General features: G+C 43.0%; 1 protein-coding gene across 5 annotated transcripts in view; it reads right to left on the reverse strand.

Moving 5' to 3' along the window:
• The window catches only part of CREB5 (cAMP responsive element binding protein 5), a 418,280-nt gene that overhangs the window by 135,723 nt on the left and 261,899 nt on the right, over window positions 1–20,658 (reverse strand). Inside the window, exon 1 of one of the 5 annotated variants that reach the window (XM_025380690.1) lies at window positions 4,483–4,699. The exons of the other annotated variants lie outside the window; for them this stretch is intronic. Within the exon in view, the coding sequence (XP_025236475.1) occupies window positions 4,483–4,529 (47 nt within the window). The 5' untranslated portion in view covers window positions 4,530–4,699. Of the gene's footprint in view, window positions 1–4,482; window positions 4,700–20,658 lie in introns of those variants that run through there. 5 annotated transcript variants of the gene reach the window in all.

Genomic DNA, 20,658 nt, shown 5'->3' on the forward strand with positions numbered 1-20,658 from the left:
AAACAAACCCTTATCTCCAACCGTTGCAATGGCTCCATGAGGTCAGTCTGGTTATCCATAATTTACAGAGAAGGTAGGAACTGTGGCACAGAGAGGTGAAGTGCCTTGTCAAAGTCACACAGCCAGTAAGTAGAAGAGTGATTGAATCCAGGCCTTTTTAACCCCAAAGGCCATGGTCTTTTTGGGAGACCCCACCCTGCTTCTCTGACTAGCAGTGCCTGCTTGATGTTATCCCCATCCTTCCTGTCACAGAAGGTCTCACCAAGGGAAACATGGGAGGGCAAGGAGGAAGAATGTGAGTTCAGCATCGCCCATGGTGATGCTTAGGCATGGACAGCTGGCACTGTTCTGCTCTGTGTCTGGTGGGCAGAGGGAAGAGATTGATGCATCTTTTGTTGTGCTAGCAAAGCCATCTCTCCTCCTCCACCTGCTCACCTGTGGAGCACAGCCCCAGGGACCCTGTGGAAGGCAAACCCATGCAATGGCCATGTCCCAAGGGGAGGTAAAACACAGTCACTGTCACCAGGACTCCCCAACTGGGTATTTGATGACTTTCATTGACAGGCAAGGGCATTATGCCCCTTCCCTTACCAAGTCAGGGTGGTGATGGAAAGTTTGTTGGTGATGGTGAGCTAGACCTAGAGTGAACTGGACTCCAGTCGCCAGAGCTTATATGTACTTGGGTAAGCCTGACTCTTAGTTTTCACATTGACAAAAACAACACACACACAGACACACACCCCAAATACAAGTAAAATGGGAGAATTTACAGCCCATAAACTTTTCTAAAAGATCCTGCACATCTTTCAGATTCATGAAATGGTGTCAAAAATGCAGAAGACACACGCTCTTGTGCTTCAGTTGCTCGCAAGGAGCAGAACAGTATTTTTAATAAATTTATTCCCCCAAAGATTGCATGACTACTTGATAAGTTCCTATAATTTTAACACAAACTCGAGTTGTTAAAGGAGATTTAGGGCTACATTTGAAAACCTTCAGAAATCATGAAAGGCAAAACTGTGTGCTTGTTCATACAGGAACGCAGAACAGGATGGATGGATTGTAACAGTGTCCATATTTTGATTGTAGTAATGTACTACCACAGTTTTGCAAGATGTTACCATTGAGGATAACTGGGCAAAGAATACATGGGAATCTCTCCATATCATTTATTTACTTCTTTTTTTTTTTTTTTTTTTTTTTGAGACAGAGTGTCGCTTTGTTGCCCAGGCTGGAGTGCAGTGGCGTGATCTCGGCTCACTGCAACCTCCGCCTCCCGGGTTCACACCATTCTCCTGCCTCAGCCTCTGAATAGCTGGGACTACAGGTGCCCGCCATCACGCATGGCTAATTTTTTGTATTTTTTAGTCGAGACGTGGTTTCACCGTGTTAGCCAGATGGTCTCGATCTCCTGACCTCGTGATCCACCCGCCTTGGCCTCCCAAAGTGCTGGCATTACAGGCATGAGCCATCGTGCCTGGCCCTTTCCATATTATTTCTTATGAATGCATGTAAATTTATACTTATCTGAATAAAAATTTTTAATTAAAAACCAAAAATCAAAACAAAAACCATGACACAGAACCAAACAGTCATCAAACAGTGGAATTAATAATTTGTAGCCCTCTGGGTTACTGTGGGTAAGTGTAATGAGCTGAGATCATGTAAGTGCAACCTGGTATCACAGCTGGCATGGAGAAGCCACAGACAGGCTAGTGCTCCCGGCCTTGTCTCTGTCAGTCACAAGCAGAGCATTTCTGAATATGAGTGAACAATTCGGAGCCAAGTCAACATAAATTGTAATGCTCTAAAAAAAGAAATCATGCCCTCTTTATTCCTGAAGAGTCCCAAGCACACACTTGGCACTCATCAAACTATGCACAATGACTAATAATCTTCACCACTGGTTTCATTTTAGCTCTGGGTAATTTCTTCCCACAGATAGGCATAGTTAAGGTCCTTCCCTGTGCGCAATTAAGCTGGGCCCATAAGTACATAAGTACATACTTTACAACAAGGCTACTACCCCGGATACATAAATATATACTTTATAATAAGGCTACTACCCTGGAATTTGGCTGAAGAATAGGAGTATTGTCTGGAGAATTATCTAACAAGCACATACAGTTTCGCCTTTCATGATCTTTGAAGGTTTTCACATGTAGCCTTAAATCTCCTTTAAAAACTTGAGTTTATGTTAAAATTACAGAAACTTATCAAGTAGTCATGCAATCTTTGGGGGAATAAATTCATTAAAAATACTGTTCTGCTCCATGTGAGCAACTGAAGCACAAGGGTCTGTGTCTGCTGCATTTTTGGCACCATTTCATGAACCTGAAGGGTGTGCGGGATCTTTTAGAAAAGTTTCTGGGCAGGTGAATTCTCCCTCGTCTACTCTGCCACTCTTTTTGGCAGTCTTACCTAGGTAATTTATCTCATTGAGTCTCCTCAAAGGTAGCATTTGAAAACTAAAAAGTTTACCGTGTTTGTTTTTTTGCCAAAAAGCAAAAAGTAAACAAATAAAAATCAAACTTCAAAGTGGAGAAAGATATACTCCTGTCCATCCTCCCCCATTCACTTCTTTTCAAGTACTAATTCATCCTGAATTTCAAATGTACTTTTCTCTGAAAAGCTATGCCAAATACTCTTTAGCAAACTTTTGCATAGAACATGGATATACACACAGAACTTTCGAGTGGAAAGAGACTTCAGAGATTATCTAAGATTGGTTCCCCATGCGGCGAGCAGCTTCTAGCCCACCTTGCCCTTTCCTGACCTTTAGAGCAGAGCCCAGGTGGTTTAAATGATTTGTTCAAGGTCAAGCATCAGAATTAACACTCAGGCCTCCCCACACATCATGCTATTTCCTCCAAAAATTACTTCTCCCCACTGCTCCCCACTTCCACCTCTGCCCAAAAAAGGAGGAAAGAGAGAAGATCCATAAAGTCACAATTAATGATATCCAAAACATGCGTTAAATAAATAAATATAGACACATTTCTGGTATGTGCCGCATGCCTCAATATGCATCCAGCTGTAGAATGATCACAACTAAATAAGCCCAAGAGAAGTTGTGAAGTTCCCAGAATGAGAAAGTGTTGGACTTGCCCTCTTGTTTTAGAGGGTTTCAGTTTATTACTATCTAATAATGCTGGATGGTGTCAGAAAGCACTCAACCCAGGCAGCATATCACAATACGAAATCTCTTCTACGAAACAGAAACGTGGTAATAATTTTCGAAACGTCAAAGTCTCTCTGAGTACACGAGATCCTTTAAACATTAAGAACACAATCCTTTGCCCCTCTCTTGCTGTATTTCATGTTAATTTCTTACTCTCAAATATTAACAACTCAATCAAGAAGTCTTCATCATCACCCCCTCACTACTGAAGCATGTCATCTAAAAAATTAATTCAAGAACATAAAACTCTTAAAGACAGCACCGGATTAATTAGCATGTGGAACAACAGAAAGTCAACACGCTCAAGTAAACGCACAATTGCTGTTAACCTTCGCTGAAATAATAGGGGAAAGACTATAACTACTTTTAAGGATCATCATCTATTACTTTTAAAACCTGCAGTATATTCTTAATAATAAATGGAACAGCACAATCACTTTTCATACAACATACACACAGTTTTCCAGTCATTTACAATTCACCAGTTACACTCAAAACTCACCCCTCCAACCGCCCCCCGCCCCACCGCCACACCATCACTTCCACCTTTTATGAAAAGACAACAGTTTTGAGCCACTTAAAACAGAGAGAGAGAGAGAGAATCCTGGCAGAAAATAATACACAGCTGTGATAATATCGTGTTATTTTAAAATACCACAATATAGTTTTACTTTTAATAATAAAAGATAAAAAAGGAGCGTCTGTGAATAATTAGAGATTGCAGTCTGAAGCCGGTTACAGTCACTGCAATTGATAATAAACTGAAAACCCCTTGAGAGCAGGTAAATGCTTTGCAACCCTGACCCCCTCGCTCTCACATTACTTAACTACCCTGCGGTTCTTGCATTACATCACCATTCAAGCGATTGGTTCCTGCATTTTAACTCTCTCCCTGTCTCCTCCGATTAGGAGCGACACCGCAGCAAAGAAACTTCGCCCGAGTTTGCTCTTTCTCGCTTCGCTTTTTATTTGTGGCCCTTTTGCTCTGGTTGCTTTGGTTTGCTCTGCTTTTTTTTTTTTCCCCCCTTCAACCCGGCCTCTGTTCAACTCATTCAGGTCTCTGTGCTAGAACAAAAACTCTGATCGAAGTGAAAAGAAATGCCTCTTCGGGCAAGAAGAGGAGCGGAGGGGCTGGGGAAAGAGGAGAAGGAAGAAGAGGAGAAACAAAGACGGGCAGAAAGGGAGAAGGGGGAGAAAATGAAGAGGAGGAGGAGGAGGACGAAGGCTCAAAAACAGAAGGCAGTAGGGGCAAAAAAAAATCTATAAAATCAGGAGAAAAGAAAATAAAATTAAAAACAAACCTCATGGACATCACTGAGGCTGAATTCCCTCCTGAGGTGCAGAACATGAGAGCTCTGGAATGAGTGTGTGTAGAATTTGAGCCAAAGCTTAACTAGCTTGAGTGAGTCATATCCTTCCCATTTGATTCCAGGCCAAGCGATGATGTAATGTGCTGGCCCTTCTTTTGCGCCTAGCTCTGGCTCTCCCTCCGGCTGGGCTCTCGCTCACTTGCTCTCTTTCTCCTGGTCTCGCCCTCCTCCCCCTTCTCCTTTTTAGCTCAGTGCTAGTGAAGTCACCATTTAAATCTGGCAGAACTGAAGCAAAAACTTCAATGTAACCAAAACAGCCCCAGGCCGAGTTCCAGACTCAGAGAGCCTTCGTGGTGCACTTGCCCTTAGAAACGGGTAAACAAAGGGGGAAACAGTGCCGCTGGGGATGGCCCTACAGCTGCCATCAGAGAGCTCCAAGAGGGACCCGGAGTTCTGCAGGCAGGGGTCAGCTGGTTCTGCTGAAAAAAAAAAAGAGTGCCCTGTGTTTGGAGAAAGGGAAATAACATCAAGACACGTGTAGAGATGGGGAAGCAGGGAGTGAAAGACAGCCGGTTGGAAGGTGTGAGTGTTAAAAACCAACCTCAGTTAGCAGCTTGGGCTTTGGTTCAGAACCAGGTGACAGGGTTTCCATTGCCCAGGGCCCTTTTTTCCTGGAGCTGGATGGGATTTTCTGTTGCTGAATGCCAACCGCCACCCCTCCAGAGAGTTCTCGCATCTGACCTCCCTGTCAGCAAGGGCAAAACCACTTCTGGTCCAAACATGTGCCCGTGTCTGGAGCCACCAAGGGCTGTGAAATCAGTCACTTCTCCCTTGTCCCCTATGGGTCACCCTGTCATGTGCTAAAGGAAAAAGACCCCAGCCACAAGACACAACACTTGCCTTTCTGAGATCAGCACTCCACTCTCAGGTAAACCTTCCAAAGGAGAGGGAAGGAAGACAAGTCCCCCCTTAAAATCAAAGACAGGCTGTGCCCCCACAACTCAACTCGCTGGAGGGGGTGCTGGTGCGGGTGGAGCCGTCTGTGACTTTAAAGAGGAGAACAGACAGTATGTGTGTCTCTTTTTTAATTACAGAGTGAGGAAAAACAGCCTGGGGAGGTGGGGGCAGTCAAGCATGATCCTTCACAAATGACAGTGAAGCCCTTTTAATGGCTGAATTCTACCCCTCACTTCACACCTCCCCACTCAAGGTTCCACCAGGACAACACTCCAGACACTTCTCTACTCTATTAACAGGGCTTTTTAACCCCATCGTCTCTCCGTTTTGCTATTTCTCCTTACCCTTCATGCTTCCTTCAAAAAGAAAAAAGTAACATGAAAATGGGAAGTTCACTAGGATTTTTTTTTTTTTTTAAATACCACAAAAGCAGAAGAAAGGCATGAAACTGCAATTTTTTTTTTTCCTTTTCCGAAAATGACCATGGCTTGTGCTACAGTCTATTGCCCCTAAAGCCTTTTGTGGCCAGTGAATCAGGTAGATAAGACAAACATTTGTCTCTTTGCATGTTGCAAAGCAGAGAGGAACTTGACTTCTAAACTCTGTTTTTGGAGGAATCTCTCGGCTTATTAAAGATGTCCACTGATGGAGGTCAGGGATATTCATCTGAATCCCCTGGAATTTAAATCACAGCTTCAGGGAGTGTCGCTGTACTCAGGGTGAAGAGTTAAAAAGCAATATTTGCCCAAGGGTCTCCAGGACCCTGGGGGTTGGGGTGGGGAAGCGCTTTCTCCAGCAGGCTGCCCTTTGGTTTGACATCCTCAATTGATGCTGATGCCACAGTGGCTCCGAGTGACACCTTTATCAAGGCAGGCAGCTCTGAATTAGAGGTGATCAGCCATAATTACAGCTGGCGCCACTGAAGCCTGTGGCCTGACAGCGGCAAATGTGGTTGTTATAAAGTTTGGTCCACCATGTCAGTGGCCTGTATAACTCATTTACGTCTGACTTGCCAAGCAGCCATTGATTTTTTCTTCTGCTAAGGGGAATAAATAAAACAAAATTTTCAATAGCTTCTACAAGCCTTTACACTTCAAGGCAGGTTGGCAAGATTTTGTATAAACTACTTTTTTCTTTTTTAAATGAGCCATTGACCATCTTGGTTAATATCAAGCTATGGACTTTCACTCTCCCTTCCCTACCCCCCAAATCTCCCCTCCCCACTTTAGTTTTCTTATTAAAATGTTTTCTGTTATTATTTTTAGTACAAAATGGATATGTGGTAGAGTTTTCCAAATGTACATCTTTTTGTAAGCTCAATGGGAAAATGTTCTCTGCAGGATTTTTCTTACACCATATTACAGGGGCTGGGTGAATCCACTAGATACCAGGCTTCTGTGGTTTTTCAGTGACATAGGCAAAAGGGACCCTGTGCTTTAAATAGAGGTGATGTAAAGATGGCTTTCCTGTGCCTTGCTTGGGAAGTAACAAAGGAGATGATCGCTTCGGCCAATGCCAGGCACGGACCTCAGATGAGGCCCACCAGCATCATTGCTTCTACCAGGAGGAGCAAGAAAACAAGAGGTTTGAAGGCGGCCAGTGTGCCTCTGATCAGGGAGTGAAATCGCCAATGGGTACAGTGTTTCTAAAACCCAGACAAATGCCAAGGACCCAGAAATGTCTGTGTCTGATGATGATGCCGTTAAACCACCAATGTGTCAGAACACTTCAACATCCCAATAAAACAACTTTGGAGTGCTGGCCTGAATTGAAATCAATTTCAGAGTTCAAAGGGTCTGAATATTTACATTTGCACTTGTTGTTCAGGACATAAGTATTCCCTCCTGCCCCTTCCAAATCAGGCATTCCACTGGCTGCTGGGTGCCTCCCCACTTGAAAAGAAGCCCTACTTTCCCATTTTCCTTCCTGTGAGCAGCTAAAGAGAGATAAGATGCTGTTCCCAAAACAAAATTCCCCTCTGACTCAAGAGATTCCTTTTTCACCCATTTGGCCTTCTCCCCTACCCCATGTCCTAGCTGCTCCTCTGAAGAAGGGGGGCTTCATAGATAGAAGTCATAAGATGCTGTAATTCCAGAGGGAGGCTTCTTAGAAGTAGCCCCCGGCCAACAGGCTAGGTCTCCAGATTAGCTGGCTTGCTCAGGAATGCTTACAACACCCTCCTTTGCAGAGCGTGTCATCCTTGGGGAGAGGGTGGTGGGTACCGCGCAGCTGTTCGGTGTAACTCACTCACACACTCCCAGCTCCTGATGAAATGTTCGGCTCCGAAGAAGTGGAAACCTTTGAGATTTGAGCTCAGAGTTCAGAATGCTTTTGGACTCTTTCCAAACAACCCAATAGAAGAGACACAACTTGGATTGCAGGGATGGAGGGGCTCAACAGCCGACTAGAGTAGACTTTTTGTGTGCCTGGGTGAATTTCTGAGTTCAGACACGTTATGAGAAATACAGCGAATATAAGAAACAATGGAGATCCTTCCTAGAGAGAGCTGGGGTTTTTTTGTTTTGTTTTGCTTTTTCCCCCTCTTTTAGGTTTGAATTTATTCTCCTCAAGGAAAAGCATATCATCTTCTTTCAAACATTGTTTTTAAAATTTAACCCAAGATTTCTACAGTCCCAGTGGAGTTTGAAGGGCCAGATAATTTCAGAGTTAAATAAGCCGTAATGACTATCACATGTACCCAGCCATAAACCTAGTATTAAAAATTATTCAGAGAAAAGTGGCATCTCTTCCTTTTTTAATTTACAATAACCATCCAGGTGGTTTTCTAAGGCCTCCTTTGCAAATTGCTTCCAGTGAACCCTCTGGTCACAGACCACTGCACACCCACATGGTGTCATTCAGCATTCCCTTCAACTTGGGTGTCCCGTGTTTTCACAGTGGACAGAGGATGAGGGGCCGCCTAGGTGACCCGGTGCAGCATGCATCCTGAACCATGTGCAAGCAGGCTTCGCTGGCTTAAATTGTCAGCCCCGCTGAAGTCAGCTCCAGGTGCTCCCAGAGAGAAGACAGGGGAGTGATCTGCCCTTGGTGACTCTTGGCGTGTAACTACTGCACCTCCTATAGCCCAACCCTGGTTCTAAGTACTCTTAGGCAATTCACTAGCCTTTCCTGTGTCAAAACCTATTTGTAATTCACGGATGTGGTAATGCTGAATATGTCTCAAACAAAGGAATGAATTTATAATGGTGGAGGCATCAGGAAACTTTTGGGGATAGATATTAACAAGTCACAACAGCTGTTTGATTAGCCCTAAAATAATATCAATTCTGCTTCCAATAGTGTTTTTTCTCTAACTTCTTAAAATGTGCAAGTCATTGTATCACTTAAACCTAAACCAGTGTCTGAAAGACAGTTGACAGTCCTGGAATATTTGTTGAATAAACGAATGAGTGAATGAATGAATACAATCCTCAGCTCTGGCATTATCTTTTCCACGGTCTCCTTGCTGGGCTACCAGGCTGGTGTAGGGGTGGCCATTACTCTGTGCTCCTTTGGCGTCCTGAAGCAGATTCTATCCCAGCAATAAGCCAACTATGGAGAGGATCTCTTCGTGCTTGTCTTCTTCAGCAGCCATTTGCTCCTCCAAGACAGAGACTGTGCTATTTGTCTTTCTCTCCCTAGCACCTGGCCCATACATAGTAGGTCCCTAAGAAATGTAACTGAGGCTGGGTGTGGTGGCATACATCTATAGTCCTGCTACTGGGGCTGAGGTGGGAGGCTGAGGTGGGAGGATCACTTGAGCCCAGGAGTTCGAGACTACAGTGAGGCATGATCGCACCACTGCACTCCAGGCTGGGAGACAGAGCAAGATTCTGTCTCTAATAATGATAATGATGATGATAATAATAGTAATAAATTAATTAAAGAAAAAGAAATGTAACTGAGCCTGAACTAGTAGCAACACAGACTGCTCGGTCTTCCCTGAATATATTCCCTCCTGAAAGTTCTTTTTCCTGTTTGTATTATTGCTCACACTTTTTCTGCAGCTTCCTTAGGATCTGAAGCATCTAGAAAACCTAGAATAAGAAAATCCTAGGAAATCTACTGGTCGGCCTTCTCCATCCCTGCACTATACCTTTTCTCCCTGGAGGGCCTCAGATTCCTCTTGCTCCCCTTTTCTTGGACTCCCACAGCAAGGATGGCAGAATGAGCACTAAGTGGTTGATGTCAGAGCAGCTGATCCTACACTATTGTTACCAGCTTCCTACATGAGGCATCCAGGGAAATTGGAACTTGAGGTCAGAGCAGCTAAATATTCTCCTGTTGGGACTTCTTGCATGGTTGTTGAGTGCCCTTAAAAAAGAGACACTGCCTCCAGCATTTTTTCATGTCCAAAGAAAGGTCATGTCAGTTCTAACCAATCTCTATGACTAGAGTGGGAACTACAGGAAGAACTCAAATAATGGTGGGGGACAGGAGGTCTGATTTTTTTTTTTTTTTTTTTTTTTTTTTTTAGATAGGGTGATACAGGGTCTTGCTCTGTTGCCTAGGCTGGAGTGCAGTGGCATGATTTCAGCTCACCGTAGCCTTGACCTCCTGGGCTCAAGCGATCCCCCCACCTTGGCCTTCTGAGTAGCTGGAACTACAGGTGTGCACCACCATGCTTGGCTAATTTTGTTTACTTTTTGTAGCGACAAAGTCTACCTATGTTGCCTAGGCTGGTCTCGAACTCTTGGACCCAAGCGATCCTCCCAGCTTGGCCTTCCAAAGTGCTGGGATTACCGGTGTGATCCATAGTGCCCAGCCAAGGAGGTCCAAACTTTTGTGGGTAAAAGTTTATATAGGATTAGAGCCTAACGATGTTATCAGACTAACTACACTGAATTCATGTTCTGGTGTGAGTGGAGCCAAGACAAGGCATAGTAGCTGATCAAGACTGGCTCAGAGCAGCTATGCTTGGGAGAGGTTGACAACCCAACTGATGATGTAGGAGAAAGAGGCCTTTCCTGGAGGCTCTATGGGGAACCTTGGTTAAAGGAAGTTATCAACCAAATTCCTAGTTTCCCCTTTGACCAAGTGTGGTGACTGGACCAGTCCAGGTTGAAGCAAGTGAGGTGCCTAGGGTGCAAAATTTAAGGAGGTGCTCACTCTCAGGGGCAGGTCTGCAATCGTCCAACCCTGAAAATAATTGCCCAACCCTGAAAAGAATTGCCCCCTTAAATGTTGAGCCGTAGGGGGCTCATTTGTGCCCCTGGGTCCAAGCCTTGTTTGGAGATGATTTTCTACTCTCTGTGTACTCATGAGCATTGGTAGGGTTAGTAGAATAATATCAGGTGAAGCTCTGGGCCTGCCTGGCTCTTTGGGGAGATGGGGAATGATGCCTGCAACAGACTAGACTCTTCCTTAGAGTGTCAACTTTCATCAGTCTTTCCTTCTTCTCAATTAGCCACTGTGAGCTGAGAGTTGAACTAAAAGTTGTCTGATACCAAAGTTGGGAATGCGACCATTCGCTGCTTTGTACTGGTACACTAATACCTTTTATAATCCAGGTGTTCCTCATGACCTGGGTTAATTCATGTGTCCAGAAGCAAGCACTGCTATTGGCCCTGGAATCAGGAGAGGCAATGTGGGAAGATAATGGTCTTAGGAACATCATGATTCTGACCAGGGAGATTTTCCAATGGATGAGGGTTGGAGTAGAGGCAGAGAAGAACAGAGCATTTTTAAGGCATAACATCAAAAAGTAAGAAACACAGAAGGTCACTTCCCTCAGGTCCTAAGAGGGCCTTACACTGCTCACCTGGTCTTCGTTCCCTCCCTTTTACACCCTGAAATCTCATCAGGGGCCACACTCTGAGCCAAACCTGCAAAGTCAATGCCTGCCCCTTTCCTGGAACCCCCAAGCTGCTGGTTTCCGAGGCTCCCCTGGTGGGTCTCCCCATTTCACAGAGAGGAAAACTTGGGACTGCCAGAAGCTGACCCTCATTCACTGAGAATTTTTATCTGGAAAAGCAGTTCATGGGGACTTTCAAAATCAGTGGAAAAATGTTGTCCCTTTGCACGTGATAAATTCAAAACACTGCAGTATCTACTTTCTGAATATTCTCCCTCTGTCTCCCCTCAGCACTTTGCAATTCCACATAAAGACCCTCAGAAAAGGATTACTTACGTATCTATAGGATAACCCTGAAAATATACTCTGCTGGCTGTTTTCATTGTTAAAACATGTTTAAATGAAAAAAAAAAAAAAAAGAACTACAAAAGTAAGAATGAGTTTGAAGAGGTTTTGAAGGTATTAGAAATAAAAAGGCAGGCTTAAACTAAGGAATTGTATTTGTGGTTTCATTTCTTTCCACAAGGATTCCAGCTGTAGAGCTCTGTGTCTATTTAATAACTGACCTTCTCTTACACTGAGCAGAGAAGTTCACCAGCACTGATTTATTAAGAGGGTTTCTGCAAGGAGAATTCGCCCTCCAACACTTTTGCCCGGAGGGGATGAGAAGAATTTTTTTTTTAAACCCCAAACATGAAGCTCTTGGGTCTTCCAAATGAAATTATCTATGTTTTTATTAACTGGGCCCCTGAGTTAAAAAGTTGGTTTTGATAAGGGTGAATAAATGAAAGAGAAAACTGCTGACATAATATTTTGGTTTCCAAACCCACTTCCACATTCTACTGTCCCTCTCAGGCCCGTACATGACTGTGGTTTCTCTATTTACACCAGAATCCTGGAGAGAAAGGTGCAGTTAATCCTGCTTTATGCTAAAATTCAGCTCTAAACTTTAATAAAATGATCATAGTGACTCTTTTAAACGCTTTGGTATAAGTTTTGATTTTTCTAGACATGGAGTACTATATGATTTAGACATAATGCAGGCTTGTCTTTTCCTTTTATTTTATTTTTTTTGAGCGGAGTCTCACTCTGTCATCCAGGCTGGAGTGTAGTGGTGCCGTCTCGGCTCACTGCAACCTCTGCCTCCTGGGTTCAAGCAATTCTCCCACCTCAGCCCCCCAAGTACCTGGGACTACAGGCACACACCACCACACCCAGCTAATTCTTGCATTCTTAGTAGAGACAGGGTTTCGCTATGTGGGCCAGGCTGGTCTTGAACTCCTGACCTCAAGTGATCCACCCGCCTTGGGTGGATCCCAAAGTGCTGGGATTATAGGTGTGAGCCACCCCACCCAGCCTCTTTTCCATTCTTATAAGAGGAAAAGTAGATATTATGATGTCCAAGGGGATTTATAGATTTAGGAGTAAAAAGATCCTACATTTCTCATTTCTTACAAAGTTAAGAATTCTTCCTTTATTAATAGAAATGGGAAGGAAAATGAGATTCATGCACTGTCTGGGTCAATCCCAGTGCCCTTTCTTTAGAGATGGGGTCTCACTGCATTGCCCAGGATGGAGTGAAGTGGCTGTTCACATGCACAGTCATAGCTCTCTGTAGCCTCAAACTCCTGAGCTCAAATTATATTCGCACCTTAGCCTCCCACATAGCTGGAACTACCGGTATGTACCACCACATCTGGCGAATTCTTTTCTTTTAGCACCCACACAAACTGGAAAGCAGGCATTTAAGCTGGTGTTAGAACATACTTTTCTTGGGCAATAATCCTCCTTGAAAAAATCTAATGAACACTCTGATTCCTCCTTTTAACCATGGACCCCAGGTCAAAAACCCCCAAGAGAAAAAGCATGCTCACTTTGTGCTAAACTTCAAGCTATGCTCTTTCACAGGTAAAGAAAAGCAGGCACAAATAAATGAATCTCAATCCCTTGAAGGCTGACCCTTGGCCCGGCACTCAAACCAGCAAACATCAGTCAGTGGTTCTCAGATGTGGTGTGCCTGAGTATGTCTGGGGAATAGATTAAAATGCAGGTCTCCAGGTATTACCTTGGAGATTATATAGGTCAAGGTGGGGATTTATTTCTGTGGTGCTATGACAGAATATGTATATTTAAGCAAAACTCCCCAGAGATTTTGATGCTAGTGATCCATAGTCCACACTTCTAGGTGGTCATCCTATGGTCATGGAAATTTTATAAATAAATTGATTAAGTTGATAAAGTAAGTGAAAAAAATGTATAAATACATGTGTATGTCTCTGCCCTCCATGCTTTAAAGGAGCTGTGATTTCCTGTCCCCTCTTCTATTTTAAGGTAAAAAGTATACAGTAATCTGTCCTAAAGTGATCAAGCCTTTAGACATTGGCTATAGTGGCTTTTCCAAAACAGGATGCCCACAATGGATGGAAAGAAAACATCTGCATTCGCAGTAACATAACACCCATCTGAACAGTCTATGGCATTATGGTCTCCAGGACCCATGATAAGATTAGGGTTTCCTGACCTGTGGCTAGTTTTGCAAGACATTTCTCTTCTGTGTTTACTATCAACATTTCCAGATGTTTATTTTGCAATATTCCTAGTCTCCTAAGGTGACAATCATGAGGAGGGTGTGCTGGGATGGGGGAAGGGATACCAGTGGTAACTGAGAAGTCCATTACAGGGTACCCATCTACCACGACTCTGGCATACCTTGATTGTCCTCTTGAACTTTAGTTACATATCAACAGTGGTCTCTGGATACGAATGATTGCACAGGGTTTCCTTCTCTGGGTTTCTTCACCCATCACCCTCCCAAAAGGATGTTAACAATGTTTTTCAAAAGTCTTGAATTTGTAGGCTTGTAAAGAGCCACAGCACTTGAGAGGAGAAAATGCCAGTCTATCCACAGACCCAAAAACACGAGTGACCCAGGAAGGGGAATGAGGATCACGACCTGTGAGTCATCAAGGGCTGCATCTCCTGCTAAGTGGAAATTAAGTGTCTGAATTACAATGAGACTCCTACATAATTTCTATTTGACCAACTCTTTGTCATATTAATACTGTCATAGCGCCACGGAAGCAGCCACGGAGACAGACACCACACACACAAGCCCAGGGAATAGACAAAATGAAAAACCTGGGTAGGTGCTGAATGTCTGGGAAAATACTAACAATAATAATGCAGTAATCTGTGTGTAGATTTGGAGGAAGAGGCAGTGAACCTGAAAAGTAATGATAGTTATGATGAAAGCAAGGAGACCTCCTACCTAGTTCTTTGGTCACGTACTATCTTCTAGCCTAGGGCCACCAAGCCTATTTCATCCTGACCCTTGCTGGAGATTTTTACACCCCCTTACTCAGAGAAGCTTTGTGTTGACAGAAGAAGAGACCCTCCAAGACATGGAGAATGAAGAGACAGTGATTGTTAGGAATGACACAAATCTCTGAATGAATTAGCTTTGAGGCAGTAATCCTCTTTAAAATTCTAGAGACTTTCAGAAATAAATAAGCTATAAAAAAAGCCTGTAAGTCACCCTTTCCATTTGGTAAAAATGTCGTTGGTGTTGACTTCTTGTAGGCGAACCCAGAGTCTTCCTCATCTCAAATCTGCATTGCCATCACATGCATCAGCATATGAGCACCTTATCCCAAGCTGAAATAGGATCCACGCTGCACTATTTTGCAAGGGTAGGTGGTTTTGAGTCTAGAAGGCCCCATAACTCAGTCTGAGGCAGTTCCGTCTTAATTTGTCAAAGTTTCTGTTATTTTAACAAAGGCTATTTGGTGTTACTTGATCCCTCCTGGCCTGGCCAAACCTCAGCACAATTGAGATCCTTTTGTTTCTCTCTCGTCTCCCCTTTCACTACCTCTCTCTATATTTCCTGATACCCTCTTCTTCCTAACTGGTTTCAAGTCATCTCACAAAAGACTTTAGCTGAGAAAGACAAATTATCCTTATTTCATATGCTGATAGCACAGGGAAAACCAAAGTCATAAGTTCTTAAGGTGGGCTCTGAGACACCAGGACAAAAGATGCTGCGGACTGTGTTTTGTACAAGGATGCTGTTGAGTCCTTGGCTCTGTTTCAGAGACACAGGAGGACATAAAACAAACAAGATGTCAGACCTCAGGGAACCAGCATTCTAATGGGTCGAAGGAGATAATCAACAAGAAAACAAGCAAATACTCTTATTTTAGATCGTGATAATGGCTACAAAGAAAATAAAACACGGTGATGACAGGGAGCATTGGATGTGGTGAAGACTTTTAGATCAAATATTTAGGGAACTCCCCTCCAAAGAGATGACATTTTACCTGAGCACTGATTAGTGAGAAGGAGCCAGGTATGGCTATAGGGAAGAGGTATACAGAGAGAACCACCTAGATAAATACCCTAAGGCAGGAAGGAAATTGGTGTGTTTCAGGCAGGAAAAGAAAGAAGACCTTGGAGGGAAGGAGAAAGAGAGGGAAAAGAGATAACCTGGGAGAGGTAGGTGGAGTCTTGCAAGTCACTACAGAGTTTCTATTTTATTTTAATTGTTGAGAAAAAGCCATTGGAAAGTCTAAAGAAGGGACTAGCATAATCTGATTTTTATTTTAAGAAAATTGCATTAATTGCTGTGTGGAGAACAGACTGTCAGAGGGAAAGAATTCGAGATTGGACAACAGGTAAGATATTTTGCAATAGTCTGGATGAGTAGTGATACAGGCTTGTGCCAACTGTGGTGAAGACGACTGTGATCACATGTGGTTTGAAAACATCAAGAGTTTCGTTTTGGACATACAGGTGGAGCAATCAGGAGAACAGAGGGGTAGGAACGTCTGAGCTCAGCAAGTCGGTCAGTGCTGAACACATCCAATGGGAATCAATTCTGATTGACTTTCTTTAAAACCATAGGCGGAGTAAATCTCAGAAATGAGTCATGTAGGATACTCTCATAGTAAGAGGTGGGCAGAGAAGGATTAGCCAGTGAGCTGGGAGGAAAACCAGGAAGGGGGACAGGAAAGAGTCCTGGAAGCCAATGTCAGTACAACAGTCACTTCAGATGACTCCAAAGTACACATTTGTTAGACATCAACTATTCAGTAGCTCCTGTAGCTGGGTTCTGCTCAGGAAGGAGATTAAAAGTCAACTCACTCTCAGCTGAGGGGGAGAATAGTCCTCCTTTTACCTAACCCCTTCCTGCAAACGCTCCATCCCTTTTCCCTATGGTTGAAAATATCAAGAAAGGGACTCTCGTAATGCAGAAAATTTGAAGATCTTGTTTGCAGGCAAGAAAAGATAAAGAACTTAAAAAAAAATCTACCTGGGTCCAAAAGCTTTTAAATACCCTGCTGCCTATGCACCCTGTCCTTTTACCATCGATTCTCTTTGGGGAGTTAAAACACTGCTCTAACACCGAAATAAATATATGTAGTTTTCATATGCAAGATATAAACTGGTTGGGCATGGCGGCCACACCTGTGATCCCGGCACTTTGGGAGGCTGAGGCGGGCAGACTCCTTGGGCCCAGTAGTTCGAGACCAGCCTGGCCAACATGAAGAGACTCTGTCTCTACAAAAAATACAAAAATTAGTTGAGTGTGGTTGTGGTGTACACCTGTAGTCTCAGCTACTTGGGAGGCTGAGCGGGGAGGCTCACTAGAGCCTAGGTAGGTGGAGGTTGCAGTGAGCCGAGATCACACCACTGTATTCCAGCCTGGGCAGCAGAGTGAGTCTCAAAAAAAAAAAAGAAAAAGGAAAAAAAAAAAGAGAGATAAACTTCATGTCAACACAGGCTCTGCTTTATTCATTACCACTTTTGAAACTTGGCAAAAATGATAAAATTAAAATTGCTCATGGACATGAGAGGTAGACCTTCTTTAGTTTCCAAGTTTAGAGAGTAAGATGAAAAAGAGAATCATAAAGCATGTTTTAAAGCAATACACTTTATTAATGTATGCGATTTTAAGACTTCTATGACATTTCTCACTTTGAGAGGCTCCCAGGGCAGTTTGGGAATGTGGGCTGCCCAGTGGGTTCTAAGAGCTGCTTTCCAGGGGACAATAGGAGCAGATGTTTTCTGGATTTTTCTCCATCTGTGAAACAGGTATCCTGGGACAGGTTTTAATGTGGGGAGGTCCTTTTAGAATGTGTGATGATAGCCATTGTATTAGACCCAAGAGGCCCTGGGTATAAAAACGAAAGGAAAGATTTGAGAAATTCAGCATCCCAGATTGCAAACACCAATTCATACATTTTAAGATTTAAAAGCTAAGTTGTGGATGTTTCTGAAAATCCTTGTATTTACTCTGGGTAAATCCAAATTTTGCTCAACAGTAGTGGCACTGGGTCTAAATCAATCTTTCCCTCCCCAGAACATGGCCTACACTGACCTAGAAAAGGGCAGCAGTAGAGGTAAGGTATGGGGCAGGTGGTTTCTGGGGTCCGGGGGAGCTTAAGGTAATCTAAGAGGCCAAATGCTATAATGGTTACTTCAAATTTAGGGAGAAAGAACAGGAAAATATCCTAAAAATTTCTAAGTACTTTGTTAACACAACCTCAGGCAGTGTTGGAGCATGAAAATTTTAAAGTCTAAATTTCCTCATTCTGTAGGTGAAAAAAACTGAAGTAGGGAGAAGTTAAGCTGCTTACTTGCTCAGCCACTCCAGACCCCTTCTGAGTATTTCAGAGCTCTTTCTATGACAGCACTGGGAGGCCTGGTATCTCTGGATTGTAGGGGAGGCCTCATTCAGTAATTTCCCTGAATTCGTTGTTGGCTTTGGGCTGGGGAGTGGAAGATGTGAACCTGAACAATATGTCAGCCTTGGGTCTGGGGCCCAGGGCACTTCCCGTTAACCGGGTCAAGACAGCCAGTCTCTGTCAGTCAGAGTTGATCAGAGCCTATTTTATAGTACATTATTAAATGCCATGATGTTTTTGTAACCAAATAAATGCATTATGAACCGAGCATTTTTTTTTCTGCAGTTCTCTACAACATCCTGGATCTGTTCTTAGAAGCAGATAAAAAGCAATAGGGACTCTAGCCACAATAATCCCAATTTATATGTGTCACAAAGCGATTTGTTATCTCCTTTCATCTTCTTAAAACTTTTCCCAAGGAGAAAGCTGAGGTTAGAAAGGTGTAATGACTTGGTCAAGAACACAGAGTTATTAACTAGATCCCAGGTCTTTTAACACCTAGTCCAGTGTTTTTGCGGGGCGGGGGCGTGCGTGTGTGTTTGTGTGTGTTTTCCATAATACAACTGATCTCCCTGTCTGGTGTCCTGAATGTGTGTTGTTTTATTTTACAAAGTGATTTTTGTATTTAATTGGTTGGGATGATTGCAACTTGTTTTTTAATTCATTGTAGTAAAATATACATAATAACAAAATTTACCATTTTAACCTTTTTAAGGTGTAAAGCTCACAGGCATTAAGTACATGGTTGAAACTTTGAAGGTAAAAAAGATTACAAAAGTGTAATAATAATTATTATAATAAAAATAAAAGCTAATTAGAAAGTCCTTGCTAAATGCGAAGCAATGTGCTAAGAGCTAATCTGTAATGTCTCATGAAATTCTAAAAGTAAATCTGGCTATTTTTATCTTTCTTTTACAGATGAGGAAACAAAAATTCGGAGAGGTTAAGTAACTTGCCCAAGGTCACACAGCTGGCACGTGGCAGTCCAGTCACACACTCAGGCAGTTGATTGATGTGTTCACACTATAATCCACCACACCTTGTTGCTGTTTCTTTGAGGCCACTAAACAAAACAAATAAGAACTGAAAGGCTCAATTCGTCTTTCTTGGCTTCTCTGTCTGGTTGTAACCTTCACATGTTGACCAGCGACCAAGCAACCCAAGTCCTACCAGAATTTTAGAAGAGGTACCTGAGACAGGGAAAAAGGCCAAAGTCTCTTGCTTCTCCCCAATCTGAAAAATTAGGATTGCTCTGTTCTAGTTGAACTGGCAACATCTAAGAGACCCAAGGTACCCCAAATTATGCTTATGGTAAAGCAAGTGATAAGAGAACCTCCGTTTTCTGGAAAGGGATCATAGAAAGCAGGAAACATATTTTGAAAAAGGAAGCGTCTGAATTCATTTGACAATAAATATCGCTAAAAAACTCAACCAATTTAGTATACACTTTTTTTTTTCTGAGACAGGGTCTCACTCTGTCACCCAGGCTGGAGTGCAGTGGTGAGATCATGGCTCACTGCAGCCTCGACCTCCCACGCTGAAGCAATCCTCCCTACCTCAGCCTCCCACGTAGGTGGACCACAGGCCTGCCCTGCTCATTGTTAAAAATTTTTGTAGAGACAGGGTCTTGCTATGTTTCCCAGGCTAGTCTCGAACTCGTTGCCTCAAGCGACCCTCCCGTCTCAGCCTCCCAAAGCACAGGCATGAGTCACCACTCTCCGCCACAGTTCTGTTTTCTGCAACAGTCTGTTATCAAAAAGTGTGTGGCCAAGTGCAATCACCTGAGACCAGGTGTTCTAGACCGCCTAGTCAACGTAGTGAGACGCTGTCTCTATTTAAAAAGAAAAGGGAAAAGATTTTTACCAATTGTTTTAAAGAAATGTAATGGTAACTTCCTTAACAAAGCAGGCCACTAGAATTGTGGAAAGAATACACACCGTATCAACATGCACACACCTGTACATTTTTATATTAGTGAACTTCTGTTGTTTTGACTTGTATTGATTTATAGTTTCAGGCTTTTTAGATGGCACATGGAAGATACGTAGAATTAAAGACAACCTTAAGACAATTACCTCATATAAGCTACATATCCCCTTATGCCGTACTCTGTATCAGAGTAGTCATAGATGAAATATGTTTATATTATTTTGGGGTAAACTGTCAGCTTCTCTTAGTCTGCATTAATGACTATAAAAAACATTCCTAATGATGGAAACACAGTAGCCCAAATTCAGGTAAATGGTCTTAATGGAGAGATACATTTAAAATCAGCCACTAAAAGGCAATGGGCTCACATGTAGTAACCCTGCCTGATTCACGGCTTGGCTTCCTGCCGTTTCAGTTACCTGCGGTCAACTGCAGTCAGAAAACAGGTGACTCTGGTACAATGAGATATTTTGAGAGAGAAAGAGAAACCACCTTCACATAACTTTTATCACAGTATATTGCTATAGTTGTTCTACTTTATTATTAGGTATTGTTGTTAGTCTCTTACTGTGCCTAATTTACAAATTAAACTTTATCACAGGTATGCATGGATAGGAAGAAGCAGTATATAGAGGGTTCGGTATGATCCACAGATTCAGGCATCCACTGGGGGTCTTGGAAAGTGTCCCCTGTAGACAGGGAGAATTACTGCAAACACTTTTCAGACCATGTACCAACTGGTGTCAAAAACATTTTATTTTCTCTTGCATGTGGCAGAGAACATGAGAATACCGTCAAAGGGGA

The sequence above is a fragment of the Theropithecus gelada genome, chromosome 3 (assembly GCF_003255815.1).
Source record: "Theropithecus gelada isolate Dixy chromosome 3, Tgel_1.0, whole genome shotgun sequence".
Classification (NCBI taxonomy): Eukaryota; Metazoa; Chordata; class Mammalia; order Primates; family Cercopithecidae; genus Theropithecus; species Theropithecus gelada.